Source organism: Thalassophryne amazonica, chromosome 8, assembly GCF_902500255.1.
Source record: "Thalassophryne amazonica chromosome 8, fThaAma1.1, whole genome shotgun sequence".
NCBI classification, from domain to species: Eukaryota; Metazoa; Chordata; class Actinopteri; order Batrachoidiformes; family Batrachoididae; genus Thalassophryne; species Thalassophryne amazonica.
Window position 1 is genome coordinate 71,774,558 of NC_047110.1, and position 15,949 is coordinate 71,790,506.

Genomic DNA, 15,949 nt, shown 5'->3' on the forward strand with positions numbered 1-15,949 from the left:
CATAAGACATGTACTTTGCATGATGTAGCAGGAAACATGCAATTTCAGTTGGACTTCAACCAGTACCTTTGAACATATAATGAACACAACAGACATATATCTTGTAAATGGGTAATAACCAGTATAACTGAATCCTTTCCATAAAATCAATTGTTATCCCTAATTCACCTGCATGATTACCCTTGTGCCTCCCCACCTTGATAGCTTATGGGCTAAAAGGCTGCCTTGACATCACTCAGTGAGACCTCTTCACACTCACACATAGTTAAAGGTATAAATGTGTGAGAACACAGAACATTATTTGCCTTTTTAAGTATGTTAGTTGGGTTATTAACAGCATTCTCTCCTACCAACTACAGGTACTTGGAAATGGGTATCACTCGACGCAAGGAGGCCTTGCTGAAGGAACGAGAGAAGAGAGAACGGGCATATCTCCAAGGAGTGGCTGAGGAAAGAGATTACATGTCAGACAGTGAGATTAGCAACATCAGAGAAGCTAGGGGTGATGGGATGGAGAGACCAAGGACAGCTCCCCAGTCCGAGTTTGACCAGTTCATCCCCCCACAGACGGAGGCTGATTCCCAATACAATACTCTAACTAGCCCCTACTCCCACTATGCCCAGTATGTTCCACAGACCCAAACCACCAGCCACTTATATCAGCAGCAGTCTGTTTATCATCAGCAAGTATCTCCTTACCAAAATGTTCCAACCCTTTCCCTTTCCCATTCCCAGACTCAGGCTAGCAGCTACCCACATGCCCTGCTCTTACAGCAGGGAAAGCAGCGACAGACCACCCTCTCTGACATAGAGTCCAAGATCACCACCAACTATGAAGTCATACGCAACCAACCTTTGCTTATTGTGCCAACATCCGCAGAGAGTGGCTATGGGGTGGCTCACCTTGCGGCTAAGTATGGCAATTTGGACTTAAGGCTTGGGCTTGAAGAAAGGAGCATGGCCTCAAGCCCCATGTCTAGCATCTCTGCTGATTCCTTCTATGCTGATATTGACCACCATAATGCAAGAAACTATGTGCTGATAGAGGACATAGGTGAGCTAACCAAAGGCTCCACAGGTCTGGGCACCACAGGTTTGGGTTCTGGATTCAACCTGCCCGATAAAGAGTTGTCCAAGGCGGACAGACTACTCAGGGCAGCAGATGTCAGACGCACAGCAGAGGTAAATATTATGACAATCTTGTATTTTTTTGTTTTCCACAGTTCGTCTTCAACACACTTGTATTATTACCAAAGCCAGACAGATTGATAGCCATGAACACTTCAGAACTATGAAATACAAACTGAGACACATTTTTTTTTTCTTGGGACTGTCTTTTCAGTCTGGTGGTAAAACCCACAATACAGGAAATATTAGTGCCCAGCAATGACAAGGTCACCCTTTGACAGATTTGTTGCTTCTTTCACATTTACAGTAAATACTTTGAAAAGAGTATTCAGGAGCAATCAGCAGTAGCTTTATGCATTTTGTTTACTGCTCACTTCAACAAACCAGAAAACAACAGAGCTGTCTACAGTAGTTCTCAGCTTGATCTTACAACTTCCTATTTAAAGTGTTCTTTTATTTATTTATTTCCTTTTCAGGTGGCAGATGTTTTGGGTTCAGCACGACTTCAAGGTTATGGTAAAGGAGAGGATGATACGATGGAGGAACCCTATGAGCTGAAGCTGCTTAAACAGCAGATCAAGCAGGAGTTCAGGCGAGGAACCGAGGGATTAGAACACCTCACAGGTTTGGGCCTGCCCCAGTATCTCCACAGTGACACGGGTTTTCGCCACTTCCCTAAAGGTGAAAAATATAGCATTGGCAGGCTAACACTTGAAAAGCAGGCAGCAAAGCAACTCCCAGCAGCTGTGATTTACCAGAAACAGATGAAGAACAAAAAAGCCCTTATAGATCCAAAAGCAATCACTAAATTCTCCCCAATTCAGGAGAGTAGGGATCTGGAGCCAGACTTTGCGAGCTATATGGGACCTGGGGCCTCCTCTGTCACCAATCTTGCTGCTAGAGCAAGGCTGCTTCAGGATGAGATCACCTTTGGACTGAGAAAGAACTTGTCTGAGCAGCAAAAATATTTGGGCTCCTCCCTGGGAGCAAACCTGTCTGGTTCCCTTAATCTTGGACAATCCCTTGGTCTGGGGTCCACCATTAGAGCCTCTGCCCACGATGATGGCACATACCCAAGCGGCACTCGATCCCGCCCCTCCTCCCGCCCCTCTTCTGTCTACGGTTTGGATCTTTCTATAAAACGGGACCTATCTAGCTCCTCACTCAGGCTTAAGACTGAGGGAGAGGTCTTGGATGCAGCATTTGCCCCTGGTGTGACCAGAGCAAAGCCTACCAGTTTACCTATCAGCCAAAGTCGGGGCCGTATCCCCATTGTGGCTCAAAACTCTGAGGAGGAGAGCCCTCTGAGCCCAGTGGGGCAACCTATGGGTATGGCTAGAGCTTCAGCTGGACCTCTCCCCCCCATCTCTGCTGACAATAGAGACCAGTTTGGGTCTAGCCATTCCCTGCCAGAGGTACAGCAACATATGAGGGAAGAGTCTCGGACACGAGGCTACGATCGAGATATTGCATTCATTATGGATGACTTGCAAGGCGCCATGTCTGACAGTGAAGGTAAATGGAACCTGAGACTGTTACAGCAAATTAACTGTCTGAACTTGCATGCTGTCATGCATGTGAGTGCTGTGTATTCCTGCTGACTTTGTGCATTAAACATCTGTCTTCAAATCATCAATACTTGACATAACTATTGTTTGTTTAAACTACATTTTCCTCTGTTAATGATAAATGTCACATTCAGTGTTTGCATGCTCCTCTGTTTCTTTTTAACAGCTCACTTATGCATAATACTCTGCATGTCTGCTCTGTAAATTCATCAGCATGCTTTGTGTTTTTACTTTACAATTATGTCATGTTTTATTAAAATTAAATGATTATTCATGTATCTCAGTGAGAACCAATTGTCAGTGCACATTTAATACACATCATTATGCCTTATACTTAATGAGAGCCTTTCTGGCACCTATTTAAAATGTAATACTTTTTTGCTAATTCAGCATTCTGTATGCAATCTCAGTTTGTGGCACATTTCAAACATAACCTTTTTTGGAAAGCTTTGGCTGCTTATTCAGAAATTGTCTTGACAGAGCTGTTTTTTGTATTTAGGTTTTTATTGAAGGAAAAATAGCATGACATTTTCAGCAAAATGGGATATTTAGTACTTTGTTCACATTCAAAGTGCCTTATAAAGACAATAAGTTTGTGTTTAGATTATACATGTTTTAAATGTACAGTTGCTGTAGTTTAGTGGTTATTTGTTTCAATGTGTGTGATTAACTGTGTCAATATTCGTGAGAGGACAGGAGTATGTATAACATGAAACGATGAAAACAGGTGTTAAGCACTCAGCATTATTTCATTATCTCTTCATCTCCTGCCCAATTTCCTACTGAGTGAACAATGAGTTCCACTGTAATAAGTAGGCCATTGCTTAGAACAGCATATATTTACTTTTCCAAGGCACCTTTTCAGCAATTTTGTCAACTAACTCACGGCAGCAGTCATTTTTAAGGGCCCCTTCACACATAGCATGAATGAGGCCAAATGGCGCAGGAGGAATCATACGCCATTTGTGAAAGTCGGAGCAGTCTCTAACACCTCGTACACCTGTTGCCACAACCATTCACGCACACAAGCAGCCAAAAGACAGAGAGTGCCCTGCAAGTGCCCATTCGATCTCTCTCTCACCAGGTGTCAGCCAGATTCCAGGTGCCATACACGAACATCCAATACCACTCGCAGAGTACTTAGAAAAGGCGGAGCCATTCGCTCAGCCAGCATGAAAATAGAGAGCAGGTGACCACTTTCGAGCTGGCGTGAAAATTGTCTATGTGCCCCACGAGTGTGGCGTTGCCAAGCAACACACATGTGGTGTGCCAGAGTGTCAGCTCCCCCCTCGGCACCTGTGGCGTGCCTAGGTTTTGCACCTCCCCCCGCAACACATGTGGTGCGCATGTGTTTCGCACGTCCCCCCACAACACATGTGGCGTGCATGTGTTTTGCACCCCCCCGGAACACGTGGCGTGCATGTGTTTCGTGCTCCCCCGCAACACGTGGCATGCAGGGAAACACACTTGCATGAAATGCTGATATGTATGTACAGACATGATCACATGGGGACTGGCCAGCCACATTTGAGCGCACAGAGCACAGCAAGTCACCTCTCAGCTGATCGCCGCCCAGCCACTCACTGACAGCTGAAATGACAGCTCAGTGCACACAAGGTGTTACATGAAAAACACAGAGACCAAATCCAGGACAGGTATATAAATGATTACTACAATAACTACATACACAATTACATAATAAATAAGTAAAATGATCACTTAACACAGAAACAGAGAGTGACACTTTGTTCTGTGAGCGGAATGGAAAAGGGGGCGTGTTTTTACACAGCAGCAGCTGTTGAGATCTCTGGACCCGCAAGTCACAGCTGGAGAAGACGTATCATGTTTTGAAGGACTTGACATTACAACTCCACGCCGTGAGGTGCGTGTGTGTGCTAGCCGTCCTCACCATTAGATCATGTGTACACTCAGCTGGTGATCTGAATGTCACGTTACCCACATGAGCTGCAGTCCACATGACGCGGTGTCTGTCCTGTGGTGCGCCACTCGCAGGACACGCGAGTCCAGCCAGACATGCGTGTCCTGTGACGCTACATTCAGATCACCAGCTGAGTGTACACATGATCTGACGGTCCATTTCACCTGGCACAGCCTGTCAAAATGTGCTCTCTGTGCGCTCGCTGCAGCCTGTTGCAAAAGCAATACATGTGTTTCTGTATTTCCACGTGAGGAACAACATATTTCTTCCATAATATCATACAAAAAATTAAGTGCAGTATTTTATGCATATTCCTTAGAATATCCATGTGCATGTACAATGCAATTTTGCATTCAGAAACATATGTTGGCATATGGTTAGGTTTTATCCATTCAGTTGATCTGTCATTTTCTTGTCAGTGATGTAATCACAGCCTCCGGTGAGAGGAAAACATTTGATATATGTATGAATTTGGCTGAAACATATGTACAAATATTTGTGTATTTTTATGTATTGTATGTCAATACAATGATCAAGTACAAGGCAAAATGTCATTGTGCATTGAAATAGAGTTTTTAAAAAATAATATAGTTTACAATGAGGAAAATGTGTTGAGAAATTATCGAAAACTTAATACAAACAGGTGATTTTATTTATCTATAGGCCATCAGTGCAGTATCCATTTAAAGACATGATGTGATATCAAACTGTTTGGATGTACTTTAGAGTGCCACACATGCAATTCAGACGTCAAGATTTTGAAACTGACTCAAGCCTAGGTACTCACTGGGACACCATCCATTTTATCAATAACCTTATTTTGTAACGGGGTGTGTTGTATTTTGTATCTGCAAATTAATATTTAACACCCTGTTACGCACCTGTTGTGTGTTCTCTGTGTCTTCATTTCTACATATCTTTGATTTTCCATCTGGATCTAATTTTACGTTTATGCATGTTGCACATATATTTCCCATTCCCATCTTCCAAATAAAGTGAATGCATTCTGCTTGGGGGTTGTTGTTGTTGTGGATGTGTCATGTCATGTGAGATGCCCCATTGTATTTAACTGCTAAGATTGACATACACTATCTCCATCTCTTTGTAAGTAGATTTGGATGGGTCCCATTTTGTCCAGGGAATTCAGATCTACAGATAAAACACACTTATGAAAATTTTGTTCAGTTGTCTAAAGATTTAATCACATGTGACACATTTATTGACCAGAAACAGTTCATTATTGGCAGCACACAAAGAGTAAAAGTATTTTGCAAAATTCTATAACATTGTACATTGAGAGGTTGTAATATTGACCACATTTGATGATCAGATAAGGCTTGCAAGTAAGCTTCTCTTTAATTTTGCATCTGGACCATTTACAAAAGGTTTCAAACAGTTAAAATCTGGTTAAGAAGATACAGACAGGTGACCAAATAAAGGAAAACCAACATACCTTGGTGTTGATTCGACAAGTCTCTGGAACTCTACTGCAGGGATGGAATGCCATTCTTCCAAAAGATGCTCCATTCTTTGGTGTTTTGATGATGTTGGTGGAGAGCGCTCTTTTATCCTTCAGTGAAGTATCTCCTATAGGTGTTCAGCTAGGCTGGTATCTGGTGACTGTGAAGGCATTAGAATATGATCCACATAAATTTCATACAAGCATTAAGTGACCCTCCCATGCTTAGTGTATGGGGGTATTTATGTTTTTCTCCTCATTTATTCAGCTTTTTCCTTTAATTTGTCACCTGCCTGTAATTGCCCTGAGTCAACATGAAAGTGTCCATCTGCCTTGATTACAGCACAAAGTGAGTCCTTGGTGGTTTTGAACAGAGATGATGCCAGAATCTTTCATGAAAGTATCAGACACGGTAGAGTATCTTACGAGTTAAAGCACCTTTATTATCATGGTACTGCTATGGTTAAACCTTATAACAGAACCCGTTTAGATGATGTTTTTTTCTTTTTTTTTTCTCCAATAGATGATGCTGCATTTTTTTTTCAGTTTTTGCTATTTTCCACAAATTGAAAATAAATCACTGTAAAACTTGATAAGGTTGTTTTATTCAAATATTTTTAAGAAATGCATTACCTCAACTATTTAAGTTAACTCAAAAGATTCAACCATCAATACCTATTTTGAGCAAACATATTTTGACAGTCTATGGTGTTTGGTCTATGATGAACAGCACATGGCAATTTGGGGTGTGTCTACATGCACAGTGCTATTAAGTGTTGTCATTAGCTTTGGGTGTGTTGTCAGTTCAGCATAAAATCAAGAGATGACACCTGTCACAGCCTTTAAGACAAACGTGGTTGTTTCTATTAAAATGCCACATTCAGAAGTGAGAGGTTTTCTGACAAGGACACACATTTACATGCACATGCATTCAGAAGGCAAAAGAATATGGTGGAAGTGTAGTGATTACTGTGATGGTTGGAATGACACCTGATGCATCCACTTTGATGCATGAAGATTGTTCAGTGACCAATGTGCATGAGCAACGCACATAAAATGGGGCTGTTTCAGCTTGCTTTGAGATGGACATCAAATGCAAATTCCAAAATGAATGGAAGAACAGAGATCCATCACCTGCATCACTTTTAAGGGAAGTTAAAAACTGTTCACTCTGACTGGAAATGTGCTCTTTCATGCACACCATCTGTGCAGTGTGGCACAAATTATGAATGGATTATGTGGGAGATTGAAGTATGCAATGTGCTTTTGCATCAAAGCATTAGTTCGTATGCATCTTATTGCACATATTATTAGATGTCTCCATTTTCATTTCAATCCATGTTTAAAGTCCTGACCCCCTGTGAAAACTGATCCCCACACAACTTCAGCCAGAGGGAGCAAGAAAAGAGACATAAACATATGGTACAAACCAGCATTCATAAAGTTGTTGTTGTTTTTTTGTTTTGTTTTGTTTTTACAGGTTACTTATATGTCATTGCTACATTTTTTGTTCATCCCAGTTGCATTGTGTATAGAAGCACAGTCTACCTGCATCATAAATGTGTTTATATGAAGGCAAGTCCAGAGTGTTGCGTTCCTTAAAATACTAGGAATGGATATAAACAAATGAAATAAAAATACAACCCCAAATCAGAAAACCCAAGATATTTAATGTTTTGTGCAGCCAGTTTTAAGGTTATTTAACAATAATCAACCAATTTCAATTTACTTAATTTAACTTTTTATTGATGGTTGAAATATTTCAGTTACCTTAAGTGGATTGGGGTAATCCTTGCCCATAAATTGTGTGAGATGATAAGGTTTTACAGTGATCTTAGATTGATTACATCTTTCATTCAATGCATGTGCTAAAGTATTTCAACAGTCTCAGTCTACACTTAGAACAATTCGTGTAGTTTGTTAGATTGATGACGTTGAATGCATACCTGAAAAAACATTGCATATGTAACTTTGCATCCCAGCTGGAGGCCCAAACTGGAATATAGAAGGTGAGACAGCATCCCGGCTCCCATGTAGTTCTGTAGAAACTGTATGCCTCCATGCTGCTCATCATGGTTCTGAATGATCCACCTTTCTGGTTGGTTCTGTAAACATGACAGTCATTCTGGGGTCCATTGTAGAAAACAGGTTTAGTAAAACAAATTAAGTTAGTTTACACAGAGTTGATAAAAACTGTCTCCTTTTATTGATGTGCCATTTGAAATACAAAGACCTTGTAGAATTGTCTCTTGGGATAGAATGATTGGGTGTTTTTTTATTTCCTGATGATTATGTTTGAGTGTTACCCTTTCTTTTGGACAATCAGTCATTTACCATGTGGATACATACACTCGTTGCTTGATTTGCTCATGGTGAGTTATATATACATGTTTTCTGATGGCGAATGATTGTACTACAAAAAAGAGAGATTTCTATCCATCCATTTTCTAAATATCCTTATTCCTGTTAAGGGTCATGGGTGGTTGGCTGGAGCCTATCCAGGTTCACAGGGTGAGATGGAAGCGGACACCATGGACAAGCCGCTAGTCTATCACAGGACAAAAAAGAGCATAAATACACACATTTTAATTTATCTCGAGTTTTCTGAAATCAACACAATATTATAATACACTGAATATTTGGTTGAGTGTCTTTTAGGAAGTTTCACCTTGACCAGACACTTGTGGTAACCATCAGCAAAACATTTGATAGACTTCTGCTCAGATGCTTGACCCCTTGTCTTGGCAGAATTGATGGAGTTCAATTAAATGTCTTGGTTTCCTGCCACAGACCCAACTTTTAAGCACAGTCCCCATGCTTTTGATAGGATTGAGGTCAGGATTTTGGGAAAGCATTTCTAAAAGCTGGATGTTCACTTGCCTTAGCCATTTCACAACCAGCTTTAATGTATGTTTGAGGTGAGTCTCTTGTTGGAATACTCAACTGTGCCCAAGTTTCAACAGTCTAGCTAATAGTTTGAGGAGGTGTTCCAAGGTAGTCCTCCTTCTTTATTATTCCATCTACATTGTGCAATGCATCAGTTCCAATGGTAAGAGAGCAGCCCCCGACTATCATGGTACCACTACCATGATTAACAGATGATTCAGTGTTCCTGTCTCACCTTTACTCTTCAAACATACCTCTGGTCATCGCAGATAAAACAACTCAAACTTTGTCTCAACTGACTAAAAAGCATCTCCCCAGAAGGCCTTTTCTTTGTCAGTGTGGTCAGGTGAAAACTTTAGTCAACACTAAAGGTGTTGATTTTAGTGCAGGGTTGTCTTTCTTAGAGCCTCTCAATCAGTGTTGGTGTAAAAGTCCCAGGCCTGTGACTGGGTGGTCCCTGCATTGTTCCTCACATCCAAATCCCTTTCCTGTCAGCTGAGTGACTGTTTGGATTGTCTTCCAGACATTAGCAAATTGGGTACATGTCCCAATAAATTGAACTTATTGTTTGAAATCATGATCTTGGAATCTATAGTTGTTTAGAGATGGTTCCAAGAAACATGTCTGACTTGCGTAAATCTACAATCCTTTTTCTCAGATTTGTACTGAGCTCCTTGGAATTTCCCATTGTACTCTGTGTTGGACAGTTCAATCACTGCTGTCAAATTAACTCCTTTTATGTTGACACACAGAAGCTTACAGCTGTAGTCAGTCATGATCAAAGACAGGAAGCTATGAGACATTGGCGTTGCCTTCTGAAAAACATTTTGGAACTTTTAGCATCCACTGATAATAGACAATAAGTTAAGTGGGTCTATGTATATTTTTAAACTCGTGTTGATTTGATTAATTCATTCATTTTCTACACCTGCTTACTCCTATTAAAGGTCATGGAGGTGCAGAGGTGGAGGGGTGCTGGACCCTATCCCAGCAGTCAAAGGGTGTGAGGCGGGCTACATCCTGGACAGGACACCAGTCTATCAATGGGCCACACAGAGACAGACCAACACATAGACACACTCAAGCAGACCTATGGTCAATTTAAACTTTCCATTTAACCTAACATGCATGCCTTTGGAAGTGGGACGAAGCCAGAGCACCTGGAGGAACCCCATGGAAACACGGTGGAGAAATTGCAAACGCTACACAGACAGGCCACAAATGGGAAGTGAACCCACAACCTTCTTACTGCAAGGCAACAGTACTAATTACTAAGCCACCATGTTGATTTCAGAAAACAACTGACTCAGAAAAAGTAGTGTGTAGTTCTCCATCTTTGGCATTTTGGAAAAATTTTTCATTTTGATTCACTGTGTGCAATGTTGGGAGTCAGGCTCATTGTGTGTGTGTATATATATATATATATATATATATATATATATATATATATATATATATATATATATACGAGGTCTGTCAATAAAGTATAGGTCCTAGACGTGCGGACGGATTGCAGCGTCGGCTCGCAGCCACTGCGACGCTCCGCCACTGGAAAAACACCTCTGTTGGAAGCCTTAAGGACAAGTTGGAACATGTCCAGCTGTTAAACAATTTCTCATATACTCACTCCACTGAAAGCCATCAAAAGCCGCCTGGATTTTACAAATGGTTATCAACACGGAGGTGTTTTTCCTGTGCCGCCGCACCGCGCTGGCTGCAACCCGACGCGTGGACCCGTCCGCACGTCTTTCATTAAAAAATTCTCCTTTAACAGTGAAATATCCGGATAAAATGCTGAAACCGACTTCTTCTGAAACTTCTCTTACCTTATTATTTTTTTCAAAAACCATATGGATTTGAATCACGTGTGATTACATCAGACATGCTTGAACCCTCGTGGGCATGCGAGAGTTTTTTCACGCCTGTCAGTTACGTCATTCGCCTGTGGGCAGTCTTTGAGTGAGGAGTGGCCCACCCTCTCATCGATTTTTTCATTGTTTAGGAATGGCTCAGAGACTGCTGCTTTGTTGGATCAAAATTTTTTCAAAATAGCGTCTCGCCGTTTCAAGTTGAAAACTTCCACATTTCAGGCTCTGTTGACCCAGGAAGTTGTCAGAGAACAGAGAACTTTCAGAAGAAGTCGGCATGAAGAGTTTATTCAGACATTCCATTGTTAACGGACATTTTGTAATGAAAGAACGTGCGGGCAGAGTCGCATGTCGGGCTGGACCCGACCGCGGGGGGTCGCGACAGGAAAAACACCTCCGTTGGAAACCTTAACGGGCAAGTTGGAACATGCCCAAGCTGTTAAACAATTTCTCAGTTACTCACTTGTTGAAAGCCATCAAAAGCCGCCTGAATTTTACAAATGCTTTTCAACACGGAGGTGTTTTTCCTGTCGCGGCGCACACAGATTCGCCGAGTCATCACGGAAACGACTCGGCGAATTTGCGCGCACGTCTTTCATTAAAAAAATGTCCTTAAACAGTGGAATGTCCGCATAAAGTCCTCATGCCGGCCTCTTCTGAATCTTCTCTGTTCTCTCACAACGTCCTGGGTGAATTAAGTCTTAAATTAGGATGTTTTCAGGTTGAAACAGGCCGACGACAGCGCCGGAAAGCGCTGCAGGACGTCCCGCTCTGTGGGAAGTCCTTACAGCAACAGAAACACCCCGTAATCTCTCATCAGCCGTTAAACTTTTCACCGAAAACCAGCTTAATTTCTCGAATAGTATCCACTCGGATATTCCTCACAGGTCCAGAAAAAATTTTGATAAAGCAACGCGCGCCGGTTCGAGCAGCGTGTGAAACAAAGGAATTCAGCCGAGAGGGCGGGACCAAATCTCACTCAAGGCCTGCCCACAGGGAAATGACGTCACCGACACGCGAGAAAAAACTCACGCATGCGCACGAGGGTTCAAGCATGATTGGTGGAATCGCACGTCATTCAAATCCATATAGTTAAAAAAAAAAAATAAAAGGGTCGGTTTATTGTCTAATAGACCTCGTATATATATATATATATATATATATATATATATATATATATATATATATATATATATATATATATATATATATATACAGAGGTGTAAAACTCTGGCTTCAGAAAGTAAAAGTCACCCACATATTTGTTCCATCTTCCTAATAAACCAGCTGAATGTAATTAGTTTAGCTCTTTAGTCAGGTTGACGAGCTAACGATTGAGATCACCTGTTTTAGGTGCACAGGTAGAAGCAACACGTAGTGCAGCAGATAACAGAATATTTGCAGAGGAATCCTTCAAATCTGGTTACAAGCACCAAAGTTTGACTGTACCTTTTAAATATGTACCTTCTAAATATGTACCTTTTGGTACATATTTTAGAAAAATAATGTTAGCCATTTTAATTTTCAATAGGGGGCCAAGTAGGGGTCAATTGAAGAACTGCATAGGGGTAAAAAAAAGTTCCAACCATGTTGAAAGCTATACCACATTATGTGTCTGATCACAAAGATTCCAAAAAGGTATAGTTTGGACTGAATGTTCTGGAGTTATGGGGTAAAAACAGCAAGCATGGCGACAAAGGTCAGTTTCAGTTTGTACATGGGTCAGAAGTTAAAGTTGCTCCAATTATGGTATAACATGATCCAAATTATTGGTTGAGTTAATAGGGTTTTAAAAAGGAATAGTTTTCACCATGTGTCATGCTTAGTTATGATGTTACGGGGTAGCATACGAGGTCTGTTAGAAAACTATCCGACCTTTTTATTTTTTGCAAAAACTATATGGATTTGAATCATGTGTGATTGCATCAGCCAAGCTTGAACCTTCGTGCGCATGCATGAGTTTTTTCGCACCTGTTGGTTGCGTCATTCGCCTGTGAGCACGCCTTGTGGGAGGAGTGGTGCAGCCCCCTCGTCGGATTTTCATTGTCAGGAAATTGGCTGATCGACTGCCGCTTTGCTTCATCAAAATTTGACAAGCTGGACATGCCACAACATGTCCTGTGAGGCTTCATCACGGCATTGCTTTTTGTTCTGTGCCCTGCGCCTCCGTCCCGACGCGCGAAGTCCTCTGCACGTCTTTTCATGACAAAAAACTCCTGTAACAGTGGAATGTGCTGTTCATTTCCAAAGTAAACGCTTTGTTGATCCGGGACATCGTCTGACTACCACAGAAATGGCAGAAGAGTTTGACATCAGCACTTTTTCGGCATGAAAAGACGTGCAGAGGACTTCGCGCGTCGGGACGGAGGCGCAGGGCACCGAACAAAAAGCAACGCCGTAATGAAGCCTCACAGGACATGTTGTGGCATGTCAAGCTCGTCCACAATTTCTCGGATAGTCACACGACTGAAAAGCCACCGAAAGCCGTCTGAATTTTCCAAATGGTGCAAGAGCTGGGCATGTTAGGGCTTGTCCTGTGAGACCAACACAGAGGTGCTTTCGTCCCGCGCCATGAGCGGCTCCGTGGCGAATTTCTCCGCTCCTCTTTCCATTACAAAAACTCCTGTAACAGTGGAATGTGCCGAAAAAGTGCTATGTCCAGCTGTCTTGCCATTTCTCTGGTAGTCAGACGACGTCCCGGATCAACAAAGCGTTCACTTTGGAAATGATCTGGTTGTTTGAGCCTGTCGATCGCCGCTCGGTGCGCGGCGCGCCATCCGCCGCTGTGGGCCGTCTTTAATCCAGTTGTAATTGTCCTTAATCTGTGTGATCCCCATAAGATCTTCACCGAAAGCCATCTGAATTTTCCAAATGGTTTCCACTTGGCTGTCTCTCACACTTTCTGAAAAAATTTTGATGAAGCAAAGCGGCAGTCGATCAGCCAATTTCCTGACAATGAAAATCCGACGAGGGGGCTGGACCACTCCTCCCACAAGGCATGCTCACAGGCGAATGACGCAACCGACAGGCGTGAAAAAATTCACGCATGCGCACGAAGGTTCAAGCTTGGCTGATGCAATCACACATGATTCAAATCCATATAGTTTTTGCAAAAAATAAAAAGGTCGGATAGTTTTCTAACAGACCTCATATGTCACACGTCATAGAATCCAATGGATGTCAACATTGTTTGACCTTTACTTTGGAGACCAAACATTCAACACAGAACTATTCCATTTGTTAATCCTATTAGTTCAACCAATAATTTGTACCACGTTTTACCAAAACTGGAGCAACTTTAACTTTTGACCCCTGTACAAACTGAAACTGACCTTTGTCACCAGTCTTGTTGTTTTTACCCAATAACTCCAGAACATTCAGTCACAGATAGTCCAAACTATACCTTTCTGGAATCATTATCATCAGACACATAATGTGGTATCACTTTCAATATGATTGGAACTTTTTTTTTTTTAATTTGTCACCTGTGCAATTTTTAAATTGACCCCTACTTGGCCCCCTATTGAAAATTCAAATGGCTAAAGTTATTTTTCGACAATATGTACCAAAAGGTATACACAGTCTAATTTTCGTGCTTGTAACCAGATTTGAACTATTCTTACAGTTACCTGCTGTACTAATGGGAGGGTTTTTACTTTCTGAAGCCAGAGTTTTACACCTCTGTGTGTGTGTATATATATTCTGCAGTGTTACTGCTTTTTTTTTTGCCCGAAAAATGTGTTCAGAAGCACATAATAGAACTTCTAACTCAAGAAGGGTCCAGTAGAATGACCTTTTTGGATTCCAAAATGAATCATAGTATCAGAGCTATATTGATGATGTCTTTCTATTATCATCATACATGTGCAAGTCTCAGAATTAACAATTTGAACTTTCAGCTTCTCTAGAAGTGAAAACTCTGGCCTTTCCCATCTCATGATCTGTCATCTCAGAGATCAGGGTTAGGCAGAGAGTTTGTTATACTTGCTTTCTGGAATAGACCCCTGGAATGACCCACATCTCAGTGGTACGCAATACATGTCCATTAGCAGGTAGCCGACCAGTAGCCAACATATCAGATCCATTTTGGAATGAATCTCATCTCAGTGGCACCAGGTAGTTTGTAAATGTGTCATATACTGTAGTGATTTCAGTTAAAGTATTCATCATTTTAGAATGGCTGCATATCGCAGTGGTTCTGCATATCAGGTCCATTTCCAGTATTCATGTTCATGTACGTTTGCAGTAAAGCACATGCATTTTGTATGACCATGCATAAGTGTTACCACGAAAATATGTCTACATTAATATTCAATGCATACTAAATGGCTGTCTATTTTTTGGTGCAGTATTGAAGGCCGATGTTGCTCTGGTCTGCCAATTTAAGAGCTCACCTTTTAATTAATACTTGAGAATAATCTCATGTAATTCTAAATCAATCTACTTTCTATATTGAGTAACAGTCCATTGTCATGCACACCAGAGTGATATCTTCACATCTCACATTTATAGTGCTCTCTCAACGAGGATAAATTATCTTTCAAGTGGTGAAAGTGTAGTCAGATTTGTTTAAAGTAAAGATTTGGTGAAAGTGGTACACATGAAATCCAAGTGTTGACATTCAGTATACTGTATAACAAACTTTGATGGTATTTATAGTTGTAGGATGCAGCAACACTACCCAGTCACATTCACATAGCCTAGAAGGGCATTCAGAGAGTACAGACCACCACCAAGGCCAATACTCTCTTGTTTCCAGCTGTGTTTTGCTACTATATGACTAAAGTTCAGCCTAATGAAAATGAATTTGATTCTACACTAAATGTTTCACATTCATACATATTATCACAATAATTGTGTATGATATTCATAAATGAATGTACCGTTTACTGAGAAATAAATAATAATGTTAAAAAAAAATTTCAAATACAAAAAACGTATTTCTTTAATGCTAATAAAAACATAACTTCTTTGGTGGAAGTTATATCTATATGTATAGATAATAGTAAAATAGAATAGCATAAAAAAGTTCAATATTTTTTGTCAGGTATTTCAGAAAGTGGAATGGTAAATGGACTGCATTTATATAGTACTTTTCCAT

At 41.1% G+C, this 15,949-nt stretch overlaps 1 protein-coding gene across 1 annotated transcript in view; it reads left to right on the top strand.

Moving 5' to 3' along the window:
- pclob (piccolo presynaptic cytomatrix protein b) overlaps nucleotides 1-15,949 on the top strand; it is a 175,717-nt gene that overhangs the window by 100,750 nt on the left and 59,018 nt on the right. Inside the window, 2 exon segments of the mRNA XM_034175495.1 lie at nucleotides 360-1,182; nucleotides 1,605-2,643. Coding sequence (XP_034031386.1) covers nucleotides 360-1,182; nucleotides 1,605-2,643 — 1,862 coding nt within the window.